Here is a 16565-nt window from a genome sequence, read left to right as displayed (position 1 = left end):
GGGTGACCCACAGGGTTTTTGCCTTAGTACAGAGGTTTAGTGAGAGATTAAATCAGTGAAAATTGTCTTGAGATAGAAATTGCTAGACAGTTTTTACAAACTCAGTGTGGTACACTCTGACTTACCTAATAGAGCATTATCTTCTCCTGGTAATTTACTGATTTTAATTTTATCTGCTATTGCTGTTTGGAAATTGAACCTTTTTGTGCTTGCATTCACACTTGGCCTCTAGAAGCCACCTGACTAAATGGAAAATCAGAAACCCAGTCACCTATGAAAGAGGCTCTGTATTCCCAGCCCTGGGCCTTTACCTAAGGAGGGAGAAGATAATGAATGTGGTCTGGGCATCCACCCACCCTGGTTTAGTAACAGAAAAAGGATGGGGCCTATTCTCTCTAATTACACCCTGGGGCTGTCTTAGCTAGGGTCATGTCAAATATTTTCACCTGTCATTTCATCTTCTCACCATTCTAACCATTGTTTTTGCCAACTTGTGGTTTCGTGGATTTTACTCCTCTATTGATTTCACATGAAGGCCTGGAACTTAACGTGTGGCTCACCTGGTGAGCAGTGCAAGGGGGAGTGTGTTTACCTCCATGAAAGGGAGACAACTGACCTGACGAAAGCAGCTATAGAGGGGTCACAGCCCCTCAAAGACATGCTTATTTTATCCGAATTTCTTTTGCACGATTGTGGTAGTAAACGGGGAAATGAGAGATTAAACCTAAAGTGGAACCCCATGTGCTGGAAATTAAGTAAAATTCCATTACATTTGAATAGTTCTGAGCAAGCAATTTGTTACCCTTTATCCTTTAGTGGAATTGATGAACAGGTGGTTTTCAGAAGATCACGCAGTATATTTAGCTCCTGAAATTCGAGCGACTCGGGTTCTGATTGGCTGCTGGGGCCACGTGGTCATTCGGAGCCCAGGCACCAGGCCGGCTCTTGCCTGGGGTTCTCGGGAGGGAAGAGTTGGGAGAGGCTTTGCTGCTGAGGAAATTGATTTGATAGAGTAAAGGTAAGGCCACCTGATGGCTTTTTCTGTCATGTTCTTGCTGGAGATGTTCTGCAGCTTCCCTTGAAGTAGTTTCCAAAGTTTGGGGTCAGAACTGGGGAAATTAGGGATGGAAATGGGACCGGAGAAGTTTGTAACCCTATTGCCCTCCTCAGGCCCTACTTAATCTGCCCTTGTGTTGTGATGAGAGTCAAGGCCTGTGCTAACCAACCTACTGCTCGCCTGAGTTGGTTCTCCTGTCTAACAGACAATATTTTTAAAAGTTTTCGCCTTCGATTTTTTTTTTTTTCTAAATATATTAGTATGTAAAAGGATCTGTGTTCTGCATTCCTATATTTATCCTGTTCTACTGGGCTTCATTTGCCTCCGAAGGAGTGGCAGTTTCCCTAGCTTAACAAAACCAGCCATGGCGGGGTATTGGTTTACACGGCAAATATCTTCGGGGCGAAGGGACAGCTGCTCCAAGTCATCATCCACTTTTATCAAGAAGAGTCCCGCTCTCTGGCGTCAAACTGAGAAGGCCTTGGGAGAGCCTTTCGGTAGCTCCTGAATTAGAAGCTTAAACCAAAGACCCACATTCTTAGATTTACGTCAGTCAACGCTTTGAACATTTCTTATTTTTCAGGTTTGAGGAAGAGCTACAGAAGCAGAAGAGAAATAATCCATATAAGCCAATGGTGTTGGGGAAACAAATAACCCCATTGCCTTGAGGTTTCTGTTTTTCTCTTTTTAAGCTACTGACAGATTTGTTTTTCCTGTGTTCTAATTCCAAGTGTAGGATAGACTGCTAGGGTGCGTTAGAGCCGTGGAGAGACCTAAAGCAGCCCTCCTCGAATTTCGGTGCTGGCGAAAAATTCTAACTTCTGGAAGCCAAGCTGACCTCCTTTTCACTAATACTTTTGCCTGAAAATGTTTTTCTGCAAGTATTTAGAAATGTAAATACCCTGTTTCTTTGAATCCGAAGCCTTTCACTTGCTTCCTTTTGCTTCCTTTTACAACTTTCACTAAATGGATTGTGTAGCTAGAAGTAGCAATACCTGACATATTACTAGTGAAGGAATCAAGAGAAGCTAATTTGAAGGCTGAGGTTTCTAGATGGGGATCTAAATATTTCCTCTCACGGAACCTGCAACGATCTATGGGTGTGTCAGATGGAGATGTGTTAAATTCTGTTTTTATAGTGTTGTGATTTCAGTCCTAGGGATAGATGCTAATGTATTTTCATTTGTCTGGAATATGAAAAGTTTGTAGGTGCCACTACTACTCTGGGAAAATGGCAGATGACGAAGAATATGAGGAGGTGGTGGAGGTAAGATGAAAAAGCTGACTGACAGCCACGTATTTCATGTGGTGACAATCAAAGCTGTGTAGGTGAATTAATCATTTGAGAAATACATCATCTCTTATAACTTCACAAAGACTCATTATTAAAGCATGAGAAAGGAATAGTTTATGTTCGGTTTCATTATAATTATGTGGGATTTAGAATTGAAAAGAAATATCACTGTTTCCCACTCTTGCTTTTCTTTAAACTCTCAGAAAAACATGGTGTGGGGTGAAGGTGGGTTTTAATCGATCTTCTGAAACTACCTTCTTCTTCTTTTTTTTTTTTTTTTTTAAGATTTTTATTTATTTAACAGAGAGACTGATCACAAGTAGGCAGAGAGAGAGAGAGAGAGAGGGAAGCAGGCTCCCTGCTAAGCAGAGAGCCCAATGCAGGGGCTTGATCCCAGGACCCTGGGATCATGACCTGAGCCGAAGGCAGAGGCTTTAACCCACTGAGCCACCCAGGTGCCCCTTGAAACTACCTTCTTCCCCACCTGCCAACCCTCCTGATCAAAGGGACAGAGGAGACAAAGGGACAATTCTGAAAACTGAACTCTTTTAGTTTCCACACAGCAATAGGGAAAAGTTACTCTTTGCTTCAACCAGCTGATTACCTAGAGGGTGATATGGAATCAGTGTTCAGAATAATATACTTAGGAGATTTTATATGTGAGATTTTGCATATATGTAAATGTGCACAGGTATCTGTATGTATGAACTCGTCACGCTCACACGCTCACAAGTGACATTTGGAGCCAGACTTTCCTATCAACTCCCGTTCTGTTTACTTAAGTGAACAAGACTAGCTTTTGTGTTTAAATGTTGAAGAAAATTTAAACAAAGACCTAAGTGGACATCTTGAAAAATTTCCTCTGGGTTATTTGTGGACATCTGATACATTTTACAAAGCTGTTAATTATCTATTTTATAAAATTTTGTTTTTGTCATGTTATGGTTTTTCTTCATCAGTGCTTGCCTTCAGCTTCACATTCTAGAATCTCAAGGCTTGAGTGCTGTAATCCATAGAAATACATTGAAATTGAATCTGAAAGTACTTAATTTACAATTAATGATGATCTAAGTATAGGGAAACCTCCACGTGCCTAAGATACTTGGAGGCAGTTTTGAAAACCTGTGCTTTTTTATCAGGATGAAATTAAGAGCTACCCAGAACCAAAGTCCAAATGACAGTGCCAAAATTTAACTTTGGAAGATTATTTTAATGACTGGTCCACATTTAGATGAAGAAAAATTTGTTGTTCTACAAATAAAATTAATCTTATTACTGAAGGATTTAGGAACAAAACACAGAATGAATCTCCTACAGTATAATAATGAATATCTGTGGCTTAAGTGCCAAAGGCTACATTCTCAATGGTCAGTATTACTGGTGGGCATTTTACAAATGTCCCCATGAGTTAGAATAATCACTATTCAACAATGATACAATTTAAAATTAAATTGCCTTCCTGTGGTAGTAATACCAGTAATTCTTTTTAGCCTCCAAGTTAAAAATCCCTTGGTTTTCTCAAAACAATTGTGTTCTTTGGTCATTGGAAGTTGTCTTCAGCGTTAGACCTGATTGATTTGACTAGATGTCATAAAAATGGAGGGGGCTATTTTTAGGCATCTCATCCTTGCCATTTTATTCCTATTACTGCTTCTGGGTCTGACTAGCAGTTGCTAAACTGATAGACTTCTCACCAGGGAATGTTCAACCAAGGTCCCTCTGGCCTCAAAAAAGATGCCGTGAAAAATGGAATGGTGGCAAATTTGAGAAAATGGTCAAGGAAGAGTTCAAAGCCAGGAACTGGCTTGAAAAAGAGATCTTCTAGGGGCCGTGGACATCTAAATAAAATTGTACTATCACTCTCCTCAAACTTAAACTTGGATAGGAAGGAAAAGAAGCGAGGACGCACTAATTAGTGGCACAGCTCTAAAAGTGGGATTTGGCATATGAGTTAATGCCAACCATTTGGGTAGTGTTGCTTTTTTTATCAGCTTATTTCCAAGATACGTTTACCCATGGTGAGAGCCCAGGAAAGGTAAAACTGGATGGCTACCAAGAGCTGCTTTCCCTTGGGTGCTAAGAAAATCCAAAATAGTTGTGAATCATTTGCTTTAGTTTAATACTTCCTTCCCAAGTCACTGATGTTTTGTGTGGCCAGAGGCATGGTTCTCTGTGGATCAGGATCAAACAGTATTCCCTAAAGTGTCCAAATGATATTTCCCGTGTGATGAAAGCATAGAAAAGAGAAAGTCTCTGTCCTGTGGAAGCTTATGGTTTCTCTTGCTATGCCTAAGGACATACAGATGGATATTAAATTTTATTCTTTTAAGATTTTGTTTGTTTAACAGAGAGGGAGCACATGCACACAAGCAGGGGGAGCGGCAGGCAGAGGAAGAAGCAGGCCCCCCCAGAGCAGGGAGAGCCCGATGCAGGGAACCATCCCAGAACCCCAGGATCATGACCCAAGCAAAAGGCAGCTACTTAACTGACTGAGCCAGCCAGGCGCCCCTGGATAGTAGATTTTTAAATTAAAGGACTAGTGCAGAAGCAAAGTAAGTGCAAGAGTAAGGGACAGTAGGTAAATTTTATATTAATCTTCCTGCAGATGAAATAGAGCCAGTGGCCTATCGGCAATGGTTAAATAACTTGATAAGGGCTCACTGAGCCAAGGGCAAAAGAAAGGAGGCCACCTGAGGGAAATTTTGTAGTTAGCGTTTTTCCCTCTCCCAGAGCATATGTTTTGATCACAGAGAAAAGAAAAATGAAGCCTACAGCGATACACATTTTGTGAACCGAGAAAATGAGCCCAATGTTTCATTTTTGTCCCTTTCCTTGTGTGCCTTGGCCTGAGTCTTTCGTTTTGCTTGCCCAGCTTTGCCGGGTGAGGCTGGGGGCAGGATTCCATTCCCTTTACGCATCTGAAACAAAATGTCAGCCAGTTCCTGTCAGCTTCTATTTATTGCTGGTGATGTCAGAAGTAGAACAAAAGTAGGTTTGATTTCGGATCCAGCCTGCAAGTACCTCAGAGCCCTCAATTGCCAACTGTAGCCTCACTTTCCCACATCTTGTGCTGAGAGGTCCTAGCATTTCTCCTTCTCCCCTTGGCATTTGCAGATTTTCATCTTCGCATCCTTTCAGGACCATCGTGCCATATACGGATGCACCCCTCACTCTGGAAGGGACTCTCGTTCTTAGTAATCAGGGGGACATAGGGGTCATTGAGATGTGTATAGGCTTTTGAATTTAGTCTTTCCATGACACAATCCAGTCAAGGAGTTCTATTTTGTTTTATTGTTAGTCACAAACTGGGTTATATCAAGTTCCCTTCTGCACAGCCCACATACTCAGGATATTGTTCTTCTACTTTCTCTGCAAATTATGCCCTGGGTACCAGAAGAAAAGGTTTTGCTTGTCATAAGTAAAATAACTGCCCCTGGCAGAGAAACCGCTTCAGACCCTGTTCTCCTCACCCTGCATCTCCTTGCCTCATGGGATGGCATTCACGTTAGCTTCCCTGAAGTTTCACCAAGCTAAAATGGCTTCCGTCAAGTACTTCCTTCCCACACTTAGTGCACACCAACTGGGCTGTAGTGAAATAGCCCTGTGGTTCAGCCGAGGCAGAGGAGAGGTGACTTCTGCTTTGTTCTCATGATGCCTTTGTGCTCTATTTGTAGTATTACACAGAGGAGACAGTCTATGAAGAGGTGCCGGGAGAGGTAAGACCCAGCCCATGTCCACATGAGCTGCATGCTGATGAAAGCTGTCAGAGCCTTCTCTCCTCACAGACTCCCAGGGCTACAGAGCTGGCCAAGGGGGAGTCTTGAGAGAGAATCAGTCACCTATATGTGCCCAGCTGCTGATGGTACAAGAATGAATGCTACCTGTTTAATAGGTTATGTCACTGTTTTTGCTATTCAGCATATCCAAAGTGGCTGGGGATGGTTTCCCCATTGTTCATGTGGTCTTTTTGGGGGTAGGTGGTACTCATCAAAATAAGTGGCTGTTTATCATTGGCTATCACCACTCTGTGACTGTACCAATTGCATGGCCTTGGACATGTGAGTTGCACAGCGACCCGCAATTTTATTGTTTAGAGTCGTAACTTGTGGGCCACCATCTGTGCCAACAGGGATGGCACCTCCAAGCCTTTGTCCCTGATGAGGCAATGAAATGTTACTTAGATTGTAGCACATAAGCCTTTCCCATGTGTATCCCAGGATGGTATTTTTTTAGGGTGAAATGTCTCACTCGTGCTTCCTTTTCTGAATGGAACTGTTTCTCTTGAGCATGACAGTGATGGCTATCCCTGGAGCCTGCTCGAAGAGCTTGTGACTGCATGAAACCTAACATTTTAGATGCTGTAAATTGGTCAGTTTCTCACCATCAAGCATACATCAGTAACAATGGGCAGAAAACAATCTATTAGCAATGATCTGACAATGCTAGGGGAAGTTGTCCTAGACGTCTAATGCCCTTGTTGGTTTGGTTTCTCTTTACAAATCAATGCTAGATCTCGTCCATCAGTACAGAGGATATTTGCTGTGAAGGAACGCGTGCTACGACTGGGCTGCTTACCTTCTTTTCTTAACATACAGTATTTTTAACCTTGGACTAGACCTAAACTTTGGGCCTTAGTTTCTTCTACTATACAGCCTGTTGTAAGAAACCATAATCTCCCACCTACCACATGCATAGGACTGTTGTTAAGGAAAATTACCCCCTATGTTGTCGTCATTGCCCTTGTCCACCTAAGTAAGCATTTATTAGTGTACATGGCACTCAGGTTCATTATGGGACAAGCAACCCACTTTTTCTTAGACTCATTTAAGAGTGAACATGAAGTCAGGAAGTCAAGCTTTATTTGAACATCTTAATCTTTTGTTCTCTGATCCCAAGTTTGCTTTTACTCTACCCAAACGATTTAAGAAGATTTTAAATGTTTAAGAATATTGTATTTCTGATTTTTATCCAACCTGAAAGCATTTGGGTTCCTTTCTACACAAATGGAATTTCAAGACACTGTGTAGCGAGTTAGGAAGGAGTAACCTTTTGACTACACACCCTCCTGAACAATCAGATTTACATAATGTGATGTACCTTCACTGTTCGGAGTGTATGATGTCCTGCTTTGGTCTGTTTTAAACATGTAGAAGTTACAGGAGGGGTGGAAGTCTGACTTGTGATCTGAATAATGCCTGTATATCAAGATCACGCGATCACAGTTTTTACTTCCATAACAGTGTTGAACTGCGTGTCCCATTTTCAGACAATAACAGAAATCTATGAAACTACGACAACACGGACAACCACATCTGACTATGAGCAATCAGAACCTTCCAAACCCGCGTTGGCACAGCCGGTACCGGCACAGCCGGTCGCCGCCAAGCCAGTGGAGAGGAAGAAGGTTATCCGGAAGAAACTGGATTCTTCAAAGTTCATGACTCCCTACATTGTACATAGTCAGAAAATGCAGGAACTCTTTAGCCCAGTAAGTTTCAAACAACTTCTGCTAATCTGGTTTTATTATTGAGAAAGTACTGAATCTCAACCAGCTGTTTTTGGTGCCGGCTGAATTTTGTTTCTCAGCCTTGTGTGAGACAAAGACTTCCCTGCAGAAATATAAGCTCTTGTGACTCTTGAATTTTCCTCTCATGTAATTCACTGGCACTGTTGTAGCATCAGAGAAAGCATCCTTACTGCAGTTATTGCCACAAAATAAGCAGGAGGCCAGTCACAAAGCATTTATTGGTATTTAATCAAAATTTGTTAGCTAGTCTAGAATCATGAAGTCATAAATAGAGTTGAAATCCATTCACAGAAGCTAAATAACATCTATTTAAACTGTGTCTGAGCAGAATGCCCCTTATCCAGATACTTAACAATATGTAAAAAGGTCTTCAAGAGCTGTACGATGAAGAAGTGTAGTTTAGAAAACCAGGATCACACTAAGAGCTCATCCGAAATGAGGATCGGAATGTTTGATTATATCCTAGAACAGCGTTTTGTTTGTTTTCTCTGTTTGATTTTTAAGATTTTATTTATTTGAGAGGGAGAGAGAAAGAACAGGCAGGGGGTGGAGAGAGGAAGAAGCAGACTTTCCACTGGGCTTGATCCCAGGACCTTGGGATCATGACCCGAGCCGAAGGCAGATGCTTAACCAACTGAGCCACCCAGGCGCCCCCAGCTCCGTGGTTTTTAACTGTGGCTGCACATCAGAATCCTCCGGGAGTTTTAAAGCTACTGATACCCAGGCTGTTCTGGTTTAATAAGTCTGAGGTTGGGACCTGTGCAGGAAGATTTTTAAAAGCTGCCTGGCTTTGAAAATGTGAAGCTCTGGTTGATAATCACTGCTGTTGAAGGTCCCTGGTCCTTAAATTTCCATGTACAGTTAGACTGTAACAATTTATACTGATTGGCAGCAGATTGAGACCCATTTGAATGGATCTCATTTGTGGAGTGTCCATGCAAGCTGATGTCTTGCTAGGTGGCCTGATTGCACATCCTCTGGGAGCTTGGAAAAAATGAAAAGCAGCTCATGGGAACATTGATTTATATAGGACTAAGGACTTAAGTCAAAAGCATCCCATTGTGATTGGTCAGTAAATGGCCATGTTTGGTTTAGTGTTAACTTCTGGGGACTATTTGGTCAATTTCCAGTTCAGATTCTTGGATGGTCTAAAACCTAGTTTCCTAAGGCTTTGAGCTCTAAAAACAAGATTATCTTGCCTCCTTTATCATTGCAGTATTCAATAATAACAGAAAAATTTTTTTTGTCCATTTAGTGCCATAAAATCTCATAAATTCTGATGATAATACCTAGAATTTCTGATAGTCTGAAGAAAATGTTGGCAAAGGTTTGTAGTATTTTTAAAGTGGTTAGTGATAAAATCAAGAGTATAATTTAGATTGTTGACTACATTTAGGGGTACCATTGAAGCATTAATAATGATAAATTATGCACATTGTTATTAAGGCAAGAACTCATTGTATATTTAGCGGAAATAATGAAATTGCATTCCTTTTCAAAATACTCCATAATTCAGACTTTCCATTAATTCAGCTGGTGTCTCAGCTATAGAAACCATTAAGATTTAGCTACAACTTCTGAATTGAATATTTTTCCATTGTATTAGCAATCAAATCTTTTCAGATAATTTCTATATTTATTTTCTAAAATTATTGAGGTTCGGGCTTTTTATGTGTGCATTCAGACAATGAAAACATTGAGAGAATCATTTTAGGGCATTTTCAAGACAATAGTCTGTAATAGAATTTCTACTGTCTCAAGTATCTAACCATGTTTAGGAAGAACAATTAACAAATCTATTTTAGTTTTTGCTGAGAATTGGATAAGGGACAAAAAGCTGTTATAACTGATAATTGTTAGAACTTGCAGGATTTTTTTTTTTTTTTAATCAGAAGTGGGTGAATGTATTGCTTGAAATTTCTGCTGCTGTCTTGTCAGGTTTTAGGCTAATATCTGATATTATTTTCAGAATAAATACAAGGAGAACTATGAGAAAGCAAAAGGACAGCCATACGCCATCACAACTGATACCCCAGAACTTCGCCGGATCAAGAAAGTGCAAGATCAGCTCAGTGAGGTGGGCTGCATTTCTAAAATAAAGGCGAGACATGTCAAAAACCTGCCCATCGCTGGGAATTGAGGGCTTTAATGGGTATAGAGAAAAAGAAGAGTCAAATTACTATGAGCCAGTCCAGAAATCTAGAGGAAGTGTTGGCTCAAGATTGTGCAGCTCTAAATGTGAACCCCAAGAGCTATCTAAAAGCTTGGCTTAGCAAGTGAGCAAGAGATGATATGAGATGGGAAATTCGAGTTCACTGTGGTCCTCCTCGGAGGAGTGCAGGGAGGCTGAAACTCTGCCAGGAAAGCAGATATGCAGGGAATGTAGGGGCTCTGCAGACCTTTGGAGATCGCAGTTTTCTTCCTAAAATGTAGGAACTTTGCTTTGCGGAACAGACAGTGAGTCGTCAGGTTAATGCTCTTGGGTTATAGATTTCCTTTACTATACTCACGTGGGCATGCCTGTCATGAACTCTGTGCATTATTTCTGCAGGTTAAGTATCGAATGGATGGCGATGTTGCTAAAACTATCTGTCACGTAGACGAAAAAGCAAAGGACATTGAACATGCAAAGAAAGTGTCGCAGCAAGTCAGTAAGGTGAGGTCATGGTGTGGATGGCTGGGATGCTGAAGAGCATGTAGGTGACCTCTACCTGGCCGTAGAGGAGAGAGCTGGACAGGCCTAATCCTGCTCGCCAGTCTCCCTTGAATCCGGGGCATTGCGAGCTCACAGTGAGGGAGACCCAGGCTGCATGTGTGGCATCGAGGGCACCGGATGACTGAAGTGGGCTGGAAGGCCTATGGTGGCCTGGAAAGGCAGGCCCAGTGTTGCCAGAGTCTCTTACTTACTTTTAAACCAGTCAGCTTAATTTTTATGAGAAATCCTCAAATCTCAAATGTAAGCAACTAATTTAAAACATTGTAAAAAATACCATGTAAGTCTAAAGGAACATGTCCACTCTCCCGATTCAGCCAATGGCCAAGAAGTTTGCAGCCTTTGAAAGGAATCTATAGGAGAATCCTAATCATGATTTAGTTTAAAAAAATCAGACTTTTCAAGTAAAAGCTTACCAGCCTAGGAAAAGTATTAATGGGACATTGATGTGGTCAATGTTTTCCTAATCGATGCTAGTAATGCATGGGCACAAGGGCAGCCTTGGTGTGAGTACACTTGGAATGTGAAAGACTTCACAGCTCTCTGTTCTCTACACCCTCATGCCCTTCAGGGAGACATGAACCACTGGTCCTCTGCTCTTTCTGTCTAGGTTTTATACAAGCAGAACTGGGAGGACACCAAGGATAAGTACCTGCTTCCCCCTGATGCCCCTGAACTTGTCCAGGCAGTTAAGAACACAGCCATGTTCAGTAAGGTAAGGGCTTCTGCTCTGTTACTGCTTCTCTCCTTCCCCCACATAAATCTGAGCAATACCCAGTCCTCTTGATGACCTGGAATGCTCACTTTTTGTGAGTATCCTTGAGCCATGTGGGTTGCAGGGATGGAGGTGGGCAGGGAGGAAAGCTCTTGAGTAGAGTGAAGGAGAGGGTCTTAGGGGGAAGCTAAGCAACATGGGGAGAATAAGTAGGGGAGAATGAAGATGCACCTGGGAACTGGCTCTCAAACCTTGGGTTACACTTGGCGTATTTCTGGCTATCACTCTTATAAAATGTTTGTTTCATGATAGAGACCATGCAAAGTACCTCCTGGCTCCTTACACTTGCATTAGTCCTTGTTTTAGGAAGCAGGTACAGTCCCAGAGAGGAGATGAAACAAAATCAGACACATCCGCCCTTGTGAAAATAAGATTTGTCAAAAGAAGAGGACTAGCTATTAATAAATATGACTTGGACTAAGAGGAGGGGGGAGGTTATCTGCAGATTCCATTTACCTTGGCTTTTACCTTGCCTAATTTCTTCTTGCTACTGATGGATAAATTCAAAATTGTGTATTTTGTGTAAGTGGGAGCTCACTTTCTCATAATTTTTCTCCCTTTTCTGACTTAGAAACTGTACACTGAGGACTGGGAAGCTGACAAAAGCTTGTTTTACCCGTACAACGATAGCCCAGAGCTGAGAAGGGTGGCCCAAGCCCAGAAAGCCCTCAGTGACGTAAGTCAAGTGCAGTCAACATTGTTGGGGAGTGTGGTATCGGGACACCTCAAGTTATGTCTTCTGGCCAGATGTTCATTGCAATTTTTCAAAAAGGCTAAATGTCATTATAGCAGATGAATCTGTCTAGAATCATTATGATGTCTTAACTAGACATCATTTTATAATTTTATTAGACTTAATTTAACAGTCTTGTTTTTTTTATTAGGTGAAGAACCTGAGTCTGAGACCACATAGGTCATTAGTGGCAAAGCCCAGATTAGAAGCTTGGTCATGTGATCCCAAGTTCTTTCCACTGTCGCATGTGCCCTCTGTTTCCTTGGCTGGAGTTGAAGTTTTTTTCTGTGACAATAGAGTAGCATTTAAAAAATCCTTTGGGCTCATAGACACTTTCTCAAATATATTAAGTGAAAAATGTTATTGAAGGCTTTTGATTTGCTATCCTAATTATAAAGTCTGAATTGTGGTGTGTCGCCCCTTTTCCACATGGACTGACACACTTGTCCAAACATGTTTGTGTAGTTCTCTCACAAAAATCTCTTGCCATCAGCTATGCATAGAGGATGTTTCAGAGTTCATAAAATGTCAGCAGTCCCCACTGGCCAGAATTTTAGTGTCTTCGACCTTGAAAACATTTTTTTTAAGATTTTATTTATTTGACAGAGACACAACGAGAGAGGGAAAACAAGAAGGGGGAGTGGGAGAGGGAAAGGCAGGCTTCCTGCAGAGCAGGGAGCCCGATGTGGGGCTCGATCCCAGGACTGTGGGATCACAACCTGAGCTGAAGGCAGACGCTTAACCAATTGAGCCACCCAGGCACCCTTGAAAACCATTTTTTTAGAGGGACTTAGCAGGCCTAGTTGAGTCCCTATGTTGAAAGCACCAGCAGCAGTAGAGAGCTCCACTTGATTCTAACAGTTGCCCTTGTTTTGAGGAGTTTTATGTCTTGATCCCTGGATTTGCTAGAGTCTGTATTGAAAATCCAGACTAATGCTCTTGTCTTCAGGAGAACACTGTTTTATAAAACAAGTTGTTTTTCCTTCAGTTGTCAACCAGACCCCTCAAACCTCTAACATTCACTGTGGACTCAACAAGTCATTTGGTGTCTTGAAAATTACTAGGATTTATTTCTAATGGATCTTAGAATCTTACCTTGCCCTGTACTGGAATTATGCATAATCATTTGATGGTGTCTCCAACTTTTGAGGTCTTAATCTTTTATCGCCTCTCACTCTATATCATTTGCAAATTTAGGGGACATATTTCTATCCTGGTTTTCATACAGTTGATTAAAATATAGCTTAGGTGTACTCCTGTTTTTCCATAGAGTAAGTTAAAAAATAAAGAAGCCATAACAAAAATTTAAGTCTATCTAGTACGGTACTGGTTTTAATGTATAGGGACCTACTGGTTCTCTTTTAAGTTAGTTTTTTGGTTCTGTATGTCATGAACATATAATATTGTGTAACCTTTATCAAGTGATCAGTAGTTACTTGTTGAAAGTCCATTATGCATACATAGCTAGTGGGATAGAAAGGTATGACAAGAAGTTTTCATCCTTTCCCTTGAGACTTTATAATCAGATAAGATGAAATTGTTATATATTAAACAATAAGAAAAAAATTTTCAAAAATTTTAGAAAGCAAATTCTATAATCTAATACTTGCTGAAAGACAGGGCACATGCAATAATTAGAGAAGGCCATGTGGAAGTGGCAATCCCAAGGGAAGGGGCGAACAGGAAAGGCGTTTCAAGGAGAGAATACCCTTGAACAAAGGAATAGTGGTGAAATCAGTCTGGAGGGGACAAAGAAAGTGAATGTTGTGGGTGCCTAGTTAGGAGGACACTTTTAAGAAACTGGTAGCAGGACCTTGAAAATCAGACAAAATAATTCTGATGTGATATGGTAGTCCATAAGAGATATCATGTGATTTTTGGAGGGGAAAACAATATGGTAAAAAGTAGCATTTGGAAAAAATCTGAAGGACAAAATAGAAGATTGGGACTGGGAAAAATTGTGATCATTTGAAGAAGATTGTTTTAGTAATACAGAGAGACCAAAGGGATGACAGGGACAAAGGAGAGGAAGAAAGGAATCTAAAGGTAATAAGTATTTTAAAAGGGTTAAGGACATTGGATATTGGAGATGAAGGAGTGAGGGGACCCATAGAGGAGTTTATGAGGAAGTCTGTTAGTCTGGGCATATAGGGCTACAACTCGTAATGGAGCACTAATGAATAGAGAAACGGAGTTAAGATGATGGAACATTCTGATCAAGGCATTTTATGGATAAATCAGAAATTCATTCTATTGCATAGGTGTGAGAACAGGACAAGAAATGAATATTTGAGAGTCTTCAGAATAAAAGGGACAGCTGAAGATGTGAAACTGTATGAGGGAGGCAGAACAGCATATGGCCAAGAGCAGAGTTTTGGATGACGCCCATACTTAGGACACCTGGAAAGGAGCCAGCAAAAGAATGAGGGAACAAACTGTCAGAGAAGTTGAAGGAGAACCAGGAAATACCATGTCATGTAAGCCTAGGAAGAGGTTTCCAAGAAGACACTTAATCTCAGCATGTCTCCCTTTCTTCATCAAATGGAGAGCTGGGGGGTTACCTCCATGTCACTCTAGTGCTGTGGACTCTGAACAGTTAAGGTTGACCCCATTTTTTGAGATCTCTCAGTAGAATCCATAATGGAGAATATATAATAATGAAGTAGAATCTTCCCATCCTTCCTCAGAATAACTTGGCAGTTAAGATAGGGCTTTTAATTTTTTTTTTTTAAAGATTTTATTTATTTGACAGAGAGAGAGAGATCACAAGTAGGCAGAGAGGCAGGCAGAGAGAAAGAGGGGAGGAAGCAGGCTCCCTGTGGAGCAGAGAGCCTGATGCGGGGCTCCATCCCAGGACCCTGGGATCATGACCCGAGCCGAAGGCCGAGGCTTTAACCCACGGAGCCACCCAGGCACCCCTAGGGCTTTTAATTTAATTGCAGGTTATGCACCAAGTATCAGATTACCAACGTGCCTATTAATACTGTTGTCCGTACCATGAACTTCTACAATTTTGGGGCACAGAGCCCCAAGCAGGCTTTTGTTCACAGAACATAATGCTGGGTAGGCATGTAGATTTCAAACCAAGCACTTAGGTTTGGAAGTTTTCTTTCCCTCTCCTGCACCTCTTTCCTGTTTCTCTGAAACCTACTTACCATGTTTTTCTTGCTATCTGAGCAAAGACCAAATAATTTTGCAAATACCAAGAGAGTCTTTAAGTTGATCCAGAGTGTAGCATTCTAACTAGACAGAATTCTGAACAAGGTTCCTGAGAAATTAGGACTTCTAGATCTGATTTCTCTGAAGTTTTTGACAGGATGTCATACTTAGGAAGCATTTCTCCTGACAGGACGTTTCTTATTCTCTGAGGACTTAGCCAGCCATAGAAAATACCAGTCGCCCTATGCCTAAAATAAAGTCTACACTACTTAAAGCTTGAGCAGTGGAATTAATATAAATGCATTTTAAAATTAGTGTTTTGTATCCCCCATTGATTTAATGTTCATAAAAGCTTTTGTTACAGGCAGTAGGTAGATATTATCGGGTTAAGTCATAGTTAGACTTGGTTAAAGCATGAAGATGATGACTGGGACCTTGGAACTGTCCAGCCTCTTTCTTGACAGTGTAAAGAAGAATACCTCCATGTGGAAGGAGAAATAATTTGTTCAAGTCTCGCAATGAGTAGTAGAAAATTTGGGATGATAAGCCATCTCTTGAGATTTCCCCCATGCCCTCAGTATATAAAAGACACATTGAGAATTCAGTCATTGAACCTTTGCTCTGGTCAGATTCTGTGTGAACCACAAGGGCTCCCAGTTGAGGGGTTGTGTTTTCTGGCCTCGCAGAGCTCACAGTCCAAGGATGGACAGATAGGTAAACTACGGATCATAGTGTCATCTAGGAATTCCTTTAAAGGAGACAAGTGCCAAGTTGAGTGAGGTCTCAAGAGAAAGGTCCTCAGCTCCGGGAGGGCTCAGGAAGGGAGACAGTTGTTTGTCCTGAGCCGTGGAGAATGAGCAGCAGTTTGCAGGCAGATGAGAGCCTGGAGCTGGGGCCTGCCAGGGAAAAGGGAACAGCAGGTGAGAGGTCCAGAGGCATAAGAGGCTTTCATGTGTCTGGGGATCTACAAATAGTTCTGCATTTTTTGGAGGCAGAGGTCAAGGTTGGTGGAAAAAAGGCCCGAGTAGTCAGTGAAGGAAAAAAGGAGGGCAAGAGTGAAGGGGTTGCATGACTAATGGACACATACTTTCCAACAAGAGAGGTCTTTAATAGGCAAAGGGAAGTTGCTCATGAAGGAGCAGCTGAAGCTGTCAAAGAAAAAAAAAAAAAAAAGAGGTAACGGATGGAGCTGGGTACAGAGGGATGCTGGAGGGAACAGCAGTGAGAATGCAGGGGTTCTGTCCTGCAATGGCTGCTTCTCTGAGCCACACAGTAGTGAGGAAGGGCAGGGATGAGTACAGGGAAAG

At 41.5% G+C, this 16565-nt stretch overlaps 1 protein-coding gene across 1 annotated transcript in view; it reads left to right on the top strand.

Moving 5' to 3' along the window:
- Positions 1–2288: 2288 nt before the first annotated feature.
- LOC111149725 (nebulin) overlaps positions 2289–16565 on the top strand; it is a 201455-nt gene continuing 187178 nt past the window's right edge. The window contains exons 1-7 of the mRNA XM_022507000.1: positions 2289–2324; positions 6026–6067; positions 7618–7839; positions 9848–9955; positions 10430–10534; positions 11202–11306; positions 11938–12042. Coding sequence (XP_022362708.1) covers positions 2289–2324; positions 6026–6067; positions 7618–7839; positions 9848–9955; positions 10430–10534; positions 11202–11306; positions 11938–12042 — 723 coding nt within the window. The remainder of the gene's footprint in view (positions 2325–6025; positions 6068–7617; positions 7840–9847; positions 9956–10429; positions 10535–11201; positions 11307–11937; positions 12043–16565) is intronic.

The sequence above is a fragment of the Enhydra lutris genome, unplaced genomic scaffold, assembly GCF_002288905.1.
Source record: "Enhydra lutris kenyoni isolate GAN:26980312 unplaced genomic scaffold, ASM228890v2 scaffoldscaffold1, whole genome shotgun sequence".
Classification (NCBI taxonomy): Eukaryota; Metazoa; Chordata; class Mammalia; order Carnivora; family Mustelidae; genus Enhydra; species Enhydra lutris.
Note: the sequence above shows the minus strand (reverse complement) of the source record. Positions and strands in the feature narration are given on the sequence as shown.